Source organism: Haliotis rufescens, unplaced genomic scaffold (genome assembly GCF_023055435.1).
Source record: "Haliotis rufescens isolate VD_foot unplaced genomic scaffold, xgHalRufe1.0.p SCAF_9, whole genome shotgun sequence".
NCBI lineage: Eukaryota > Metazoa > Mollusca > Gastropoda > Lepetellida > Haliotidae > Haliotis > Haliotis rufescens.
Window position 1 is genome coordinate 43,078,182 of NW_025964383.1, and position 18,581 is coordinate 43,096,762.

At 38.2% G+C, this 18,581-nt stretch overlaps 1 protein-coding gene across 1 annotated transcript; it reads left to right on the forward strand.

Annotated features, from left to right (window-relative positions):
- Positions 1-1,233: 1,233 nt before the first annotated feature.
- LOC124122520 (ras-related C3 botulinum toxin substrate 2-like) lies at positions 1,234-18,407 on the forward strand. The gene is made up of 6 exons (XM_046485566.2): positions 1,234-1,358; positions 5,998-6,168; positions 8,805-8,919; positions 10,718-10,835; positions 11,703-11,863; positions 13,369-18,407. The coding sequence occupies exons 2-6, from the start codon at positions 6,053-6,055 to the stop codon at positions 13,444-13,446; spliced, it is 588 nt and encodes a 195-aa protein (XP_046341522.1). The 5' UTR covers positions 1,234-1,358; positions 5,998-6,052; the 3' UTR covers positions 13,447-18,407.
- Positions 18,408-18,581: the final 174 nt, after the last annotated feature.

Here is an 18,581-nt window from a genome sequence, read left to right on the forward strand (position 1 = left end):
CATCTTGCATGGTTAATTCGATAACCATTAACTGACCAAATAATTTTACTCATGTCTACTCGCGTTGTTTTATTTGTTAATAAAAAGTACAATTTACGATTGTACTAAAAGGCAAGTACAGAATTTGTTAAACAAATTGATTCAAAATGCACTGTACTTTTACAGCGATGTTAGATGATTGTGTGATAAAAGGTACCAGATATATCTAAAGTAATGAGAACATTCAAATATACAAAACTTCTTCGTCAAGCATTTCTTTCGACGTTCTACCATCATGCTTCCATTACGAGGTTGTGAGGGCGTCCGCGTGTGAGGTAGAACATCGTATGTCCTCCAGACTGGGAGTCAGTCTTCTACTCTTATGACAAGATAGCGAACACTCCGTTACACTTCGGTCAGGTTACACGCGGTTTGTTTATCTACACAGGAAATGGGAGTGACGGCAACGCTATATGTAGGCCTCGACAGATTGCAATGTTTCCTCGGTCTCATTTCCACATATATACTTGCAATTACCGTTCCTCATAAAAACTATACCCTGCCAACATTTTTAAAAAGTAGTTATTAACATCATACGCATTCGTAGCCGGGCTTACTTATAATATCTAAACATGATATACCTGATAACATCCATCAGTTTGGCAACTGTAAATTGTGAATCAAAATTCTGTTTACTAATTTATTTTGCATAATTTCCCAGTTAAATTACCACAGTGTGCATATATATATATATATATATATATATATATATATATATATATATATATATATATATATATATATATGCATTTTTAAAATTATTAATTTAGAAATATTTGAAGACCCATGACATGTACTTTGGAACTCATGTGTAATACACGTAAAAAAACATTCGCACCTGGCATAATTTTTCAGTTCCATTACTGATGCTTTGATAAAAGGTTAGGCAAATCTAGATCCAAGCCACACCCGTATAGGTTTCAAAGTTACCGAGCGTCCATTAAACGAGAGAAAGATTTATTGGCAGCAGCAGAAATCATCATTTTATCGAAATAATCAGGACGAAACCACGCTCTTGGGAACGGTGTCATATCTTCATTTTATCTTTTCTGTCGAAGAATCCCTCGTGGTGTTGTTTCAGGGAAAGTGATACGCTTCGCCTATCAGGAGAATTATCTCTCCATTGGAATGCAAGGGAGACCACCTAGGGAAGATGAAACGATGATTTTGATTGGATGTTATTTTTAGTCTCCCAATGCTCATTAAATATGGCGGCGATCTAGAAAGTGTGGACTGAAATGACATTGTTTCGAGAAATGTTTCTATGATATTATGGTCATTTGGAAACATTTTGATTGAATCATACACATATTTGAAGGGTAAGACACAAATTCGATGCTGTAATCGGTTAAGATGCTTGTATGAGTCATCCATTTCAGCTCATACCGTCTTTGTGTAGCGGTGATACCTCGCTGAACCTCCTCTCTCTCTGAGTCAGACGGTCTCATTTCAACTGTCAAATGAGTTTGATGAAAAGTTTCCATGTTCACATCCTGTTTGGATAATTTTCCTATATTCATCAAATTTAATCATGACTAGCAATCAGCGGGGTGTGGATGAAATTAAAACACATCTGGAGAGTTGATTTCCTTGCCTTAACTTGTAGGGCCTCAGTCTTTGTTTTCGTGTAATGTGTAGGGTGTGTTTTGTAAATTCACCATAGAGGTACTGAGGGGAGTATGTGTACTGGTTTAGAACTTGTAGCAATACACACAGATTTTACCACATTACGTTTTAAAAAATGCAGATTTTGTCTATTATCCTGCCTTTAATCTAAGTTAGCAATTGTAATAATACATATGTTTAGCATGTTTAGGAGTTCCATATCATATTTAAGGTGTGGTTACACTCGATTTTAATACAGCTATATGTTATGAGGAAAATTGTGAAAAAGTTAGTCCATGATCAATGTGCAGTGCTTGCAAGAAGCTTTTTGTGCACATTTTTACAGCGAAAGTCTTACCTGTGGGAATGGCAGGTAGAATTTGTATCTGGAGCCTTGGCCATATATCATAATTTGCATGATCATAAGCTACTACATGCAATAAGGGTAAGGGCTCTACACATGAAATTAGTCAATATGGATCATGGCTTATGAAAGGGTGGTACTAAAGTATATTGTCCAAACTTTTATATGAGATTTTTATGAATCCACATCAGCTAATCATTATTTAACCTATCATAATTTTGATCCAATTAGTCAACATCTTATTGAAGATGAGCATCATTAGTGGTTTTAAGTGTACTTAAATAGACTTAGGGATTAATCTACCCCTGAGGATAATATTTGGCCCATAGCCTGAAGCAAATGTCAGTACAAATTCCCAAATTGAAATTTAGAATTTACCATTGCAAGTTGTTATGGCTGTAACTATTGCTCTGCAGTGATGACTTGTATTTCACTGATAGGGCCAATAAAGAGGATCAAAGACATTTTATGGATAGGTTTACATTACTGCTTTGAATGAAATATCAAAATCAATGTTAAAATGTATCCAAATTTAACAACATCCTAGGTTGTGACACACAGTCCAGAGTCAGAGACTGAACACCCAATTCCAGACTGGTCCATCATTGAAAGTTCACTACAATATAGGATTTTGTGCAATAGAATCAAAATCTGTATTAATCAATTTTAAGAGCACACTTTTCTCTTGTGTAGACATGAGTTTATCTGTGACCTGCATGTTTTAGTTACTATGTGCAATCGTTAATCACCAGTTTTGAAGAAGTGTGCTGTAATTCCTACACTTTCTGTGCAATCCATAGCTAGACTTTTTTCTGGATCTGTAGACCCCAATCTTGACCAATATGGTAAGGAAGGAATGGGTGAGAGGATATGGTAGGGCTATGTATTGCCTTGTAGGTTGCCCTGATACGACTATCTCCTGATATGATACAAAGCGTGGTTATTAATTCATGGCAATTTTGCATAAATGTGTATGTTTCAAGGGGCATAAACACTTATTAAAAAGGCTTCAAAATTTCTGAATATCTGGTCTGATATTTAAGATATAAAATGTCTCTTTGCAATCAACAATTTATTTCAGGTAAAACTAGAGTAACATATAAGTATTTTCTATTATTAAATTCAAAAGCAAAGTCCCTGTTCACGAAATCTCAGATTTACACCAAAATTAAAGGAATACAAAATTAAAATATGAATGGATAAATGTGTATCACGCATCATATTGTTTAATAATATTATCGATGTATTGGTGAACTTTGTAACATCTGTTCCTTTGGTTTTTGTATTGCAGTATTTTGCGAAACTTAGGTCTGGATTATGATACCTGTTGAAATATATTGCCATTAACATTTTGGTCTCGAAGACAAACAAATGAGATATTGTTGTCTGCAATGATGTGCAAGAGTAACAAGACTTAGAGCTGCTGTTACTAGAGACAATAACTGTGTTGGTGGAAGTAATCAAGTGTTGATGTTGCGGGTGCCTGTGTTGGTGGAAGTAATCAAGTGTTGATGTTGCGGGTGCCTGTGTTGGTGGAAGTAATCAAGTGTTGATGTTGCGGGTGCCTGTGTTGCGAGACTGCTTGCATGCAAAGTCCTCCCTGGTTGTAATGCCACCTTTCGTGCAGCAGAAAATACCCTATTGTGACCAGGGTGGAGAAAACCAGAAATGCCAATTTATTTTTAGCTTTTTTAAATGAATATTATCATTTGTTATTTCAAGAAGGTGAATGATGCTTTGTGTAAGGATTAACTGTGGGCTGAGATCAATGCAATTGTTGGTTTAGAAGAGGGAAATATCTCCAAAAGATTAACTACAATGCCAATTTATTGTCAAAATAAATAAAACATGGCATTAAAACCATTTACTTGTAACGTTTGTTCTGAAAAAGATTAGCATTGGTTATAATTAGGGTGGTTTTATAACCAGGGAATTTTGCACTGCTGAAATCTCTTGTGTAAAAAACATGTCATTATGACTAGGGACGACTGTACCACCATTTCTCACCATAACAGTACAGCGATGGCATACTGCTATGTTTTCTGCCTCTTTCCAACTGCTCTTCATTTTCAAAGACCAAATCAACGCTTTCTCCTTTGTATTTCGAATGATCTCATAGTCGAGAGGCTCGGCTGCTATTTGTACCCAGGGAAGTAACAATGACAATGGCAGTGTGTTTTAGAAATATTATTCATCAGAGATTTGCTGTATATATTTTCTCAATATATCAACACATTCAGCATGTTCAGATTGTATTGTAATACATATTGTCAAAGGTTGTATTGCTATTTACCATATAGCGGTAATATCATGCAGTCTTAGGATATAGTAACACAGATTTATCTAGATATGCTCACAAGCCGATATTCAGCCCCAAGTTTGCAGCAAATGACACTAAAAATTTCCAGATTGAATACAAAAATGCCCAACTCCTCAGAATTGAAGGAAATAAAACATTACAAAATCGATGTTTTTAAACAATGTCACAATCTGTCCCCATTTTGCACCCCAAGGACACATAGTTTGGAATCCTAGACAAATCCCAGAATAACTTAAGCTTATTCCTTATATCCTATTAAGTAAGGCTTTCAGATGCTGAGCATCACAGTGATTATTTATTGTAAGTAGGCAGTGAATATTGATCTCGTAGGCCATGGTACAGATAAAGTACTTTCCTATTAGCATGATTGGTCACTTCCAGGTCTATAGTTGTTATGAACAGGATGAAGTTACTTCCATACTTGGAACAATGTAAGAACTGACAGAAAGGGGAATCACTCCCTCCCTTAGTAATTGTGTACAGTAAACTACGGTTATAACGAACTCAAAGGGACTACTTATTTTAGTTCGTTATAACCATAATTCGTTATAAGCATATATACAGCATAACTACAGCAAATAGTCTGGACTAGAAAGTTAGTTCGTTATATCCATTAGTTCGTTATAACCGTGTTCATTATAACCGTAGTTTACTGTATGTGAAACATGTCCTCAAAGTTTGTTGCTGTAGTAGATGTACTTGAATTCAGGGATCCCCTAAAGTTGAAACTTTAAACATGGTGAGGCCCTTTTGTGATGGCAAGGGCCCTTGACTTTCATACTTTATTTTGAACACTGAATACCAACAGCCTGTGAATTAATCCACATTGACCATAGGCCAAAGTCCGACTCGGATATAACTCTCTGTGATCAAGTAAGCTCAGCTGATAATAAATAGTTCTTGTATTCTAACACAACCGTCTATTGAACATGATTGAAAATGATACCAAAAGCAAAGTTTAGGGGGCCCGTTCCACAAATTATTCAAAGCGTTAATTTAAAATCCATACTTTATCATAGGCTTACAGTGGCAGCATTAGATAACTGGCACAGTCCTTGCCAAACTGCCCAAAAGTTAAGGTATCATAAGGCAGTCCCAGAATTGCAGAAAATGCAACTTACCTCAGAATTGCAGATAAATACATAAATTTTCATTATTTGAAAGTATTTATGTCGAATTTTGCACTCGAATGATGCTCAAACATACGATTCAAACATACAAAATACGAATCCTACCTTAAAACAGAATTTGAATTTCTTTTCTCACTTTTAAACGTTCTTGTGGTATTATGACTACATAAACTATGTTTATATCGTACCATAAATGCAAGAGATCCGGATTTGTAAAGAAAAAATGAGGTATTAATTTTTGACAGGGAATTGGTCATGTTTTTTACCACAGGATCTACCGCAGAATTATGGTAATTTTACCGCAGAATTCATCTGGAACTGATAAGGAGTTTTGCTATATGTTATCACTATGAGGACTAGTGGACTAAAACTGTTAGTTTCTATCGCTGAGTAGTCGTAGCGCTAAGATCGCTTTGTGGCTCTCTGGAACATGCCTAGGTCAGTTTCATCAGTTTTGGCAGAGACTGTACAGATTGCCTGTAAGCTGTAGTGATCAAACTAACAAACGTTTTTTTTTTCAAATTGTTTTTTGATTCCAGAGTTCCCAGGCTCGACTTTGCTGACCGGCAGATCTGCATACAGAGGACAGTGACCATGGCTCAAGGCCGACCAATCAAGTGTGTGGTGGTGGGGGACGGGACCGTGGGCAAGACGTGCATGCTCATCTCGTACACCACCGACAGCTTCCCCGGGGAATATGTTCCCACAGTGTACGTATCTCAATACAGCAAGGTTACACTGTACGCTGGCCCAGGGCTAGTACAGATCCTAGCAGACGAGTACACATTTCACAATTTCCCCATTGTTTCGACATACTGTATTCAACGTAATAAGCGCCCCGCTCTAATAAGCGCTAATTTTATTCGCTAATATATTGGCTAGTGAACAATCCCAATTAGCACCCCTTCCGATTGGTCAATGTACAAAAGACTTATTTATTCGCGTATAATACGCACTCATGTGTTATCATGGTTATATGCACCCTTAATTATGGGCTTTTGAATTCTGGAAAAATATGTCTGTCGTAAGTAAACATTTCAGGCTGTCAGCATAAACCACGAAATTTATCTTTCAACTCTGTTTTTTTTTCACCAAAATAATATTCTAATAAGAGCCCCCTATTTATAATTTTGAATACTCCCTGGGCGCTTATTACGTCGAATATGGTATAAGGGCATTTATTCTTTACCCAGGCTAGTGAAAACTTTCAGATCAGCTCTATCCCTGCAATACAGGGATGTTTTCAGATCACCTGGCCCTAAAGGCAGTGTGTGGTGTTGTTAAAAATCATCACCGTCCATAAATATTGTACCTTTTCAATAAATTGTTGATGGATTCAGCAAAATGTGTGGATATCTGTTGTAATGAGGGGTTCAAGTTCGTTCCAAGCATCAAAATTGTTATTTCAGTATGGTCGCCAGTTTGCTTTCTTTGGCATGCTTTAGTTTGATTTTAAAAGAATTAAACAATATCTGTCTCCAAATCTTAATCATGTTGGCCAGAAGCCTGAAATGTCGTGGGTGAGGTGGTCACCATTTGTTGTTTTTTTAAAGTTTTTCTAGGCAACATGACCCGAAATCAAATATGGCTTCCAGCGAGAGACATACTTACTGCCTCGTCACCAGCAACAGCCCAAGCACTCTGTCAAATCTAGACTTTAGCCAATCTCATTAAAATCTGATTTTTTGCGGAGTAATATCTCTCTGTGTGAAGATCTATGGACACTTCCAGTGGCAGCCACATCAGCAAATCAGCACAAAAGCTTAAAATACTCAATTTATCTATCAATATCCCAAGTTGCCATAGTTGCCAAAAGGTGTAATATTTCTCGACTGTGGACAAGTTCTGTCTAATGGGTGGGTTTTTTGCCTTGGGTTTACCTGACACGACCAGGGACGGTGGCATAGCCTAGTGGTTCAGCATTCATTGGGTACAATGTGTGAAGCCCCAAACTCTGTCCCCTGTCGTGAAATACTGTACGCACTCACCCGATTTCAATGAAATCATGATTTTGTAGACATATTACGCTTTGTCATCATTTGTTTGTTTCTTGTTTCACATTCCACTCAGCAATTTTCCATTTATGTGATAGTCGTCTGTAAATAATCCAATGATTGACATCTGTATCTGTCTATATATTTGGGATGCAATGACATGCATCAACCAAGTCGGCGAGCCTGACCACTCATCTTGTTAGTCGCCTCTTATGACAAGCACAGTTGCTTCTTACAACAAGCATGGGTTACTGAAGACCTATTTTAACCCAGATTGTCACAGGTTGTTATAGCTTTGAATGCTTCCCGCATTCTACATTGTTATTTGTGGTACATACTAAAGAGGCATTATATGAAATCATTGAAATCCTCAGTGCTCGAAATTTGTGCCTGTCCATATACCTGTGGAAGGTAGATCTCGTGTCGGGCCCGTAGTTTTAAAGTCCTCATGGCCTGCAGTTAATTTACATGTCTATTTATTTATCACAATAAGCTGCATTTTGTTTTTACAATAATTGCTTGAAGTGTTTAGTCAGGGCCTGCAGCTTCTAAAGCAATTGTTTTTTGTTTCAAACACTGGCAATACGGTTACAATAATGTTTGAGATATTGCAAGAGTAAAATGCGTTTGGTGTTAGCAAGCTGATGTGTAAAAAGGGAGATCACTCTGATTAGTCTGGTAAAATTCTGATTATAGACTGGTAAAATGAATAATATTTTTACCGACTGGTAGTTTGTACCAGGTGTTATTATCTGTTAATAGTGTGTGTCTGTGTAAGTTTGTGTCTGTGTGTGTCTGTGTTCTTTAATGCTACACAGGTTTGAAGAATTATTACACATCTGTATTGAGACCCTTTTTGACGCTATCAATTTGTGGTGGTATGTAGTCCAGCATCGTTTGTATACTCCATAGGGAGCTGAGAATGAAAATCAAGAGCACACTTATCCATTGACAGGGGTAACAATAATGTTTACTTTTGAGCATGCACTTGAGTCGAATGGCACATTATAAATGGACTTCTTCTTTTGTTGTTGATTTGACAACTATACGGCCAATATTAGTAGTAGTAGTAGTGGTTGGTTGGTTGGTTGGTTGTTTAACTCCGCACTCAGCAATATTCTAGCTATATGACGGCGGTCTGTAAATAAGCGAGTCTGGACCAGACAATCCAGTGATTGACAACATGAGCATCAATCCACGCAATTGGGATTGATGACATGCATCAACCAAGTCAGCGAGCCTGACCACCCGATCCTGTTAGTCGCCTTTTACGACAAGCATACAACTACACGGCCAATATGATGGTTATTATCGTTGTTGTTGTTGTTATTATTATTACTATCTGTTTTCAGATTTGACAACTACACGGCCAATATGATGGTTGACAGTGTTCCAGTGAGCTTGGGATTGTGGGATACAGCAGGACAGGAAGACTACGACAGGCTCCGGCCTCTCTCCTACCCACAGGTTGTGCCTTGTCTTCTCTTCTCATCCTAGTAGTAGTAGTACCACACAAAATGTCAGTTATGGATCAAAATGAGCAACGTTGACTTCTTAGGACAAATAAATCAGCATTATCTGTATACTTGCACTCAGTCATCACTACATCACTTACATTGGGTGAAGACTGTGGCATACATTGTGATCTGATTCATTCATTTTTTGTGTGAATAAGTTGCAAGTAATTCCATAGCATTTGATTGGCTGACCTAGCAGTTTTGTTTTCCATTCTTGTTTCTGTAAATCTTAAAATAAGTAGGCCACGCCCACTTGTGGACCACTGTTTCCACACTGGCTGATGATATAGTGGGCGGGGCTTGTGTGGGCGGGGCTTGTGTTGTATTATTGGGCTGAATCATGCCATTGATTTCGTATCATTGTCTACAATGTTTCTTTGTGGTAATGATTAAATTGGCAATCTGTGAAGTTATTATCGTAGACTAATTTATTAATCATAAGAACTGACTTCAAAAATTATTTTTGTGTTTATGGAGGTAAAAATTTTATGACAAATGGAAGCAAAAGGAAGCAGACCTCCCAAGCATGCCAAGGGAAAACTGTCAACACATTTTTATGAGTGCTGGACATTTAAGAATTACTCAAGTAGCTTCAATCCTTATTTTGTGTTTTTGCATTTATGAAGATATATATGTTTAATTAAACAGTGTGCACATTGATTTTAATGTTTATGCCTCCATAAATGCAAAAACATTCTTTAAGTGTGAAAAACTCAAGTTTGCTAGCCCGATGAAACTTATTTATTTCAAAGATCAATATGATATGTAACACATCAGGGCTAAAAGAATTGTCCTGCAGGGCGAGTAGATATTACTTTGTACTCATCCTGCAATATTTTCACTTGCCCTTTTACATCTTTTACAGTTTTTGTGTTCTTAGTTATTATTACCATTTTCTGTACTTAACCTTTGAGTTGGATTTATACGACAGACAGGGCATAATAATTCACAGTCACTGCCATATGTTCCTGACTGTGATATTGCTGGAAAATTGCTAAGAAAGCAGTGTAAAGCCTCGCTCTCTCGCTCACTCACTCACTCACTCACTCACTCACTCACTCACTCACGCACGCACTCACTCACTCACTCACTCACTCACTCACTCACTCACTCACTCACTCACTCACTCACTCACTCACTCACTCACTCACTCACTCACTCACTCACTCTTGCTATTGCATTGATTACTGTAATTATGTAGTTGGTTTAACACTATTGCAATACTATCGTAATAGTTTTGCTACAATGGCAAGACAGTCACAACAGTGAAAATAACCCCAATAGTCACCCCTAGTGGATGATATCATGTGATTAAAAACTAAATGACTAAGTAGTACCCCTGCTGCTTGCTAGTGCCCCCTGCCCCCTGCGACCTGCCCAGTGCCCCAGCCGTCATGAGTGACCAGTCATCCCGGGCGCCCCAAGTAGTTATACAGAGTTGCATCCCATGGGCACGTAGAAACCTATATACCGGGTTCGAATACCAGTTCCCCCCAGTTATGTTGCTTGGTTTGTCGGCACCTGACCTGTGCTTATAGAATTCACCAAAGTGAAACCTGCATTACTTGGAGCTTCTTCCCACATTAAGCTGACACGCCGGGATATAACTGGAATACTGTTTAAGGCGGCATTACACCCAAATTTCTCACTCCAAGTGCCCCATACACTGGGTTAAGGTTGTTCCTTGGTTTTCCTCGTTAGAGCTGACTAAGCTGGTTGTATATAACGAGGACTTTCTTGTGTTGCAGACCGATGTGTTCCTGATATGCTTTAGTGTTGTGAGTCCCTCTTCCTTTGAAAATGTCACAACAAAATGGAATCCCGAGATCAAGCACCACTGTCCTGATGCCCCCGTTATACTTGTTGGTAAGTGTTGTCTCCCTTAGCTGCTAATCATGCGTCAAATCCAGTTTCACCTTGATGATTCTCCCTACTTTCAGGGCTCGCACAGGCAGGAAAAGGAAGTTTAGTTTAGTGTCAAGTCTGAAAAAAGACTTGAAAATCACCAACCTCCCTTGAAAAGCCCTGAACTTGGGGAAAATGAAATATATATACTTGTTAATAAAAATATTTTTAAAAAAGCAAACAAAGTATGACATTTATCACAGTGATAGATTTGTTTGTCAAAGACCATACAGAGTTTGTTGGACATGAAAATTAATCTTGGTGGAAAGTGTCTGATAATCATACTGCTTTTTATGGATTTATATGATGGTGTAGTATGTTGGTTTTATGATATACAGACAAAGGCAGATAACTCAACTAAAAAAAACTTAAAAATGACATTTGACAGCCTTGAAAAAACCTTGAGGGGCCTTGAATTTTAGTGTTCCATATTTGTATGAACCTTGACTTTGTTAGCGCAATACCATGCTTGTCACCCATAGCAAGACAAATCATGTTGATATAGTGTTTCATCACCCCATCACTATCATCATGTTAAAAAACCTTTTGGACGGCAGTGAAGATCCGGGTTAGAATCGGTCTTCACCCACCTGTGCTTTTACATACTGACTTGGTTGATATATGTCATCATATCCAAATTGCATAGATTGATGCTCATGATGTCAAACACTGGACTGTCTGGTCGAGACTTTATTATTTACAGTTCCCTGTCACACATCTGTTATTTTGCTGAGTAGAGCATTAAATAACAAACAAACAGAATGATTATGATGGACTTCAAGTCAGTGGCAGAGATATAGAGTTATTTTCTTTTCTTTTCATTTTCAGGTACAAAAATAGATTTAAGAGAAAATAAAGAAACGATCGGCCAATTAGTTGCTCAGGGTCTTGCGCCCATCAAGCGAGAACAAGGGATGAAGTTAGTCAACAAAGTGAGAGCAGTCAAATACATGGAGTGCTCGGCACTCACGCAGAGAGGACTCAAGCAGGTACGGAAGTTTGGAGCAATGATTCTGGTTTCAAATGATCCCCAGCATCCTGTGCCGACCATATGAGGCGACTTAATGAATTGGGTGGTGGGGCTCGGTGACATGGTCGATGACTTGTCATTGTCCCCCGACTTTACGAAATATTGTTCACAATATCAAGCACTGTGTTGTCTGGTCCAGGCTTCATTCATTACAGGATGCAGCACATGGCTGAAATATTGCTCAAGGCAACAAAACACAACAAAACAAACAAACAAACAAAACCCAAGCATGCAGATGAGGGTCCTGAATGAGATCAGTTTATCAATGAAAAAATGGAAACAAAGTGTACGTGATCAAAGCTTTAGTTAAGTGTTGATGACCTTTTCCTTGTTTGAAACCAAATTGATTGATAGAAGAAAATTGGACATGGAGAGTAGTTATTGTGCATCCTGCCATGGCTCCAACTGAAAGGCAATTGTTTTCAAGTGTGCTTCAAGCCACTCATGATATTTTTCTTCAGCAACCCTTGCTTCCGTAAATGATGACTATGCTTGTCGTAAGAGGCGACTAACGGGATCGGGTAGTCAGGCTCACTGACCTGGTTGATGCATGTCATTGTATCCCAATTGTGAGGATCGATGCTCATGATGTCAATCACTGGATTGTCTGGCCCAGACTCGATTATTTGCAGACCGTCGCCATATAGCTGGAATATGTTTTTGCCGAGTGTGGCGTTAAACAACAAACCAAACCAAAACCTTAAACGATAAAAGTGTGCCAAGGTTTATCATGACATTCTTACTCCTGGCATCTTTATTTCTACCACCATTAAGACAAGATTATTACTGAGAAGCTGTGGAAACACATATCATCAACTGGTCCTGCTTGAACACTACAACATGTTTACAATGGTTACATTTATGTCAGTCTTATTCTCTTCCAAGTTTGTTGCAAAAGTAAGCATTGAGAACTGTATCAGAATTATAGCCTTCAACATGTTCAAAAGCTACTAGTCAATGAGGACTACCTTCAGTTGCCTTGGGCTATCAGTATCAGATTAGTGTAAATTTTGAAGGCTAGTCAAATCATGAGAACTTCTTGACTAAATATTTCAGAGCAGATTCTAAAGGAGCTAGGCTATTTTTAGTAATGAACTTGAAATTCTAATTACAACACATTTTGATATATTTGACTGGCAAACCTGCTGGGGGTCTTTAGACGAGTAGTAAGTCATTAATTTTAGAAAAACATGTCATCGCATGAAAACTCACGATGTATCGTTTTACCCTTATTAAATATTGCTCACTGCGGTATTACACAACAAACAAACAAAACCAGGGATTGATCACTGACTAGTCTGGTCCAGTCTTGATTATTTCTAGGGAGCCATTTCGCTGACAAATTGTGACATTAAATAAACTAATAAACAAAAAGTGTTCGTTCTAGTGGTAATAGCTGTTCTTTTTTAATTTTGTACACATGATTTACACAAGTGAGACAAGGAAGTCGTGTTATCTTTCCAGGTATTTGACGAGGCTGTGCGAGCAGTGTTGCAGCCCCAACCCGTGAGGAAACGAAACCATAAGTGTACATTACTGTGATGGCCGACGCAAGAACGACGCAACTAAATATGTAAAACCCATTTTACTACAAACTTTTGCCAAACCGACCCATCAGTTTTCTGATGAGGAAGACTGGTGTGTTTTGTACTACAAGAAAGCCATCGCTGTTCAGCATTTGTAAGTGCTGAGTGAGGCTTTACCATTCTTTTCCTAGGTATTTCTGTTGATATTTAGTTGTATGGCATCTTATGTTACTAAAACATATAACAGCAGTGCACTTCCTCCATCTCGTGGAGTATGGCAGTATCAGGCTGGCAGTATTGCGTGTTGGAGAACATGTTTAGTTGATTTGGTAACTCTTTTGTACAGGCTGTAGTATGCAATTTTAAGTATTTGTTTTGTAAGATTTTATTATTTTTGCATGCCAATGTTCCAATATAGTGCTGGAATGTCTGTGTATATGAGGATCTTGTTTGTTCTGGAATTGTTATACAGTTCTGTTACCATGGTTACTTGTGTGTATCTAAGTCAGAATGTACTGGGCTGTTTTTGTTGAGTAGGTGTAGGGCCATGAATACAAACCCTGTAACAGCAATGGCTGTAACGATTCACTGAAATTTCAATGCAAATGTGCCAGGAGAGGCAGGGTTTGTAATATACATCAGTCTGTAAGGACAAGCTTGGTACAAGTCTGAAAAGACATATCCTTGTTCACTACCACTTTTACCAGTTGGTAGATGGCAACTTGGTAACAAATCATTTTTGGAGAAAAAACGAAATCTAACCCTGATACAAGTATCGTATTGTATTGTAAGGTCATGCACAAATATTGTATTGATACAAGAGCAAGATACACAGGGCCTTGTTATTTGGTGTGAAAATGAATTCTAAAACAATATTTGCTGGTATATGCACACTGATAGGTTGACTCAAGTGTACAAGATGTTTGGAGTCATTTTGGATCTTAGTAATTTGCAGTCAATGAATAGGGTTCCTTTGGAGTGACCATTTTATAAGTTGGTTTTTGGATTCCACGAAACCTAAAAATAATATTCAGCAGCAAATGTCTGTAAAAAATTCCAAAGTGTAATTAAACATTTCCCCATTCATGCTGTTATAATTATGACTAGTGTTATGGCTTTGTAAGGTGACTTGCTTTTCACAGATAACAGGACCACTATAGAGGAAGAAGTTTCAGTGCTTAGTTTCACATTATTGCCCTAAAATCCCAATTCACAATTTGCTGAGAGCAATCAGTTTGGAATCCTAGATAAGTCCCTGTGTCAAGTTGTCATGTATCACACATTATCATGCCATGACCTCCCTGACTACCTGTGTACATATGCCATTGTGACAACATGAATCCTTGCAGCACTAATCCTGGGCCCACGTGCACAAGGCAATCTTAGGCTAAAGTGCTGTAGATCTAAGCATGGACCCCTGAATCTAGGGACTCCCTGATTCTGGGACTCCCTGAATCTAGAGACTCCCTGAATCTATGGACTCTCTGGATCTAGGGACTCCCTGAATTTATGGACTTGCTGAATCTAGGGACTCCCTGAATCTGGGACTCCCTGAATCTAGGGACTCTCTGAATCTAGAGACTCTCTGAATCTAGGAACCCCCTTAATCTAGAGACCCACTTAATCTAGAGACCTTCTTAATCTAGGGACCCCCTTGATCTTAACATAATGGTTGAAGCAAGGACCCGTTGACTTCATTCTAGATATCAAAGACTGATAAGGAGTGAACAACTACAAAAGTCTTAGTACTAAGATCGTTTTGAGTGACTTGGCACATCCCTGTGATGCAACTTTTATGCATCATGTTTACAGGTTTGGGATCAGAGTATTTCTCTATGATTTGTGATAGGCTTAGGGGGCATAAAGAGACACACAATTGAAGCTGCCTTTTATATGTGCTCCAGTTTAGCATTGGGTAATGATAATGAGGCACCTGAATGAAGGGACTGGTGTCCAGCTCTGTGCCAGGTTTGGCTGAGGTTAAGCTGTACTTCAATTCCACAATAAACATCTTCGCTCCTGCTGTGGACATATCATAATGTATATGTTAATGTCAGATGTAAGTTCTGTGCATACGGCTCTAGTAGCTCTGTGACTGTCAAATGGAAACATTTGAGACATATGTAATTTATTGTAGACTTTACTTTCATCATTAAGACCAAATGTTCTCAATTGAATATGAACAGTTGCCATGGAAATGATAGCCATGTACAGTGGCCATACTTGGTGATGTGTAGCCAATGATAATGCGGTTTTGAACACTGATTCCTTCATGGAGAACATTTTATTGAATTGTTAACCTGTACACAAGGAATATGTCTCTTACCTTGTATTTCAAATGTTTTGTTTATTAAATATGAATATTATATCTGAGTTTAACCCTTATTTTATTGAAAGTTAAGATTTAATTGTCTCAGTTATATGTTCTTAATGCTTTAATGGCATTGTTGTATTACACAACATATTTAGAAGAATTATTTTTTTAGACTTTCTGGGTTTTCTTTCTGATTTTTCAGCCCAACAATAAGGTAATGAATGGATTGTATTGACAAATATGTTTCAAATGTTAAAACCAGTTGTATTCTCTGGAAGGCTTTGCACATAGAAAGTTACAAAGATTAAAATGGTGGCATCCCACTGGTATTCTTGCACTGACCTAGCTGGAGATTGGGCTGTGTGACATCACACGTGGAGCTGTGGCAGTATTCTATGTACTAATCAGTGTTTAATCAGTGGTGATAAGTATAGAACATATTTATCAACATTCGGACAGGTTATTTCTGTTGTGAGACCGGATGGGCTTTTTGACCTGCTTACCTATCTGATAATCATGACTTTAGAACCACTTGGTTTGATTTTTTAGCCAGAATGTAAAGGTGTAGTCTTTATTCTAGGTACTGGTCCTATATTACACACAGCATTAAGCAAACAAGCAGTGCTTTTTGGAAATTCTCTCCTATAAATCCATGTATAGTTTCGCCATTGTTGAAACAGTGTAATTACGGTGAGCCCAACAGAAGTATCATAGGCTTCAAATGTGATCATGGAAATATGATTTTCTCAATATTTTATTCCTCACTTGCAGTCAAGGGAAGCAACTCTTGATGTATGCACAGTAAAAGGAAGCAACTCTTGATGTATACAGTATCAAGGGAAGCAACTCTTGACGTATACAGTGTCAAGGGAAGCAACTCTTGATCTAGGGAAGCAACGCACGGTGTATATGCAGTCAAGGGCAGCATATCGTGGTAAATAGCAGTCAAGGGCAGCAACTCTTGACATACTGCAGTACGAGGGAAGCAACTCAAAATTGGCAGCATTCTGCTCGTCATGTATAGCTTTATGCAATTGTATTGGATGCTTATGAATCTTTGTTATTTGTGCATTTCTTCCTGGTTTAAAATACATGTTTACTTATCATGTAATTTCTGAGTGACTTGACATAAGGCTTTGGTCATACTACAAGTACATTTTGTATCAAGGACATAAAGAATAATGTATTTTGACATCGTAGGTTATATTTTGTTTGGGTGGCTAGTAGACTGGTGTACTAGTACACTCACAGTATACATTAGCAAACAATGTTTTAAGCTGTATGACAGTATTCATAATTCTTCACACTGTTTTAGATTTTCATCTGTATGGACTGTAAACCCTCAAACTGTGCTTGCAACGGTTCATGATGTATCAACTTTGGTGCATTATTATCATGATTATTAGTATTGTGTCATGACTAGATCTACGCATTATTATTACAACCCTAGTATAGAATGTTTCTCAGTATTTAGACGCAAAACAATTACATTTGATCATGTACAGAACAAAATATCTTCTACAATCTACAGTCATCTGATGAGTCTCAATATTTATTTATGATTTCCAAAAATTAATCTTTCTTTACTTTTAATCCCAAACAATTCTACTTGTGTATCTAGTACAAGGAAGCAGCTTAACCTGAACCATTTACTTGCCTAATTTCTTATGCTTACTTCAGACTCTTCTGTCAGATTGCTTCCTGAATTATGTTTTACTATACCGGTAGACCTTGAGACAAAGTATTGTAGTCATGTCACACAGTTAGGGAGTGACGGTTATCAAACAGTTGGCGATGGCCACAGTTGTGTCACAGAAACCAGCTTGGTGCTCGCTGCATCCGATGACAGCTTTAAACCCAGTCCCATTGCTCCTTCTTGTTGTATTATTTGCATAATACTCTGTTTTGCTTTTGCTCGTCTAGTCATTTATTTTTGTTTTGTGCCAATATTTTGTGCAATTTGTTTTTATTTGTCTTTGGTGCTTTTCCTCGGTACTTGTCTCCTTTTAGTTTGTTCGGATCAATTATTTATATATTTGAGACCTTGTGTTTCATCATATTAAGGATATGTGTCGTGATCAGTTGATGCTCATGATTTCAATCTCTGGATTGTCTGGTCCAGACTAGAATATTTGCAGATTGCCATCATATAGCTGGAATATTGCTGAGTGCAGCGTTAAACAACAAACAAACAAACAAACAAACCAATTTGGTGCCCCAGGTTGTCTCCCTTTGTTGTGCAAGGATCTGCAGATTGTGGGTTTGAATCTCAGATTTGCCCAGATTATGTGATCCCCTCTTGTGGCAGGGTCAGACCTATCACTTGCCCCCAAGCCCAGGGGTGGTACAAATTCATGCGTGCTAGTACAAATTGCCCAATTTCCCCATTGTTTTAACATCACAAGGGCATGTAATCTCTACCCAGGCTAGTAAAGCTTTTATGTTTAGTTCTAACCCTGTGTTTCACAAATGTGGTAAATGATGTTGCCAACCTGCATGAATTCAGTCCTTCCTCCCATGTTTAACTTACACTACGTGTTAGGGGGCACGGGTGGCCCAGTCGTCTAAGGCGCCGCGATTCGCTGTGCAGAGATGCATCCCTTGGGCACGCCAGAAACCTATGATTGTGGTTTCGAATCCCGGTTCGCCTCGATTATGTTTCTAGGTATGTCAGCACTATACCCGTGCTCGTGGGTTTCACCGAAGTGGTAAACGTCTGAGACCTGCATCACTTCGGGCTTTCCTCCCACATTAATCTGACGCGCCGTGATATAACTGGAATACCGTTAAAAGCGGCGTTAAACCCAACTCACTCACTCACTCACTTGCTCATTCAC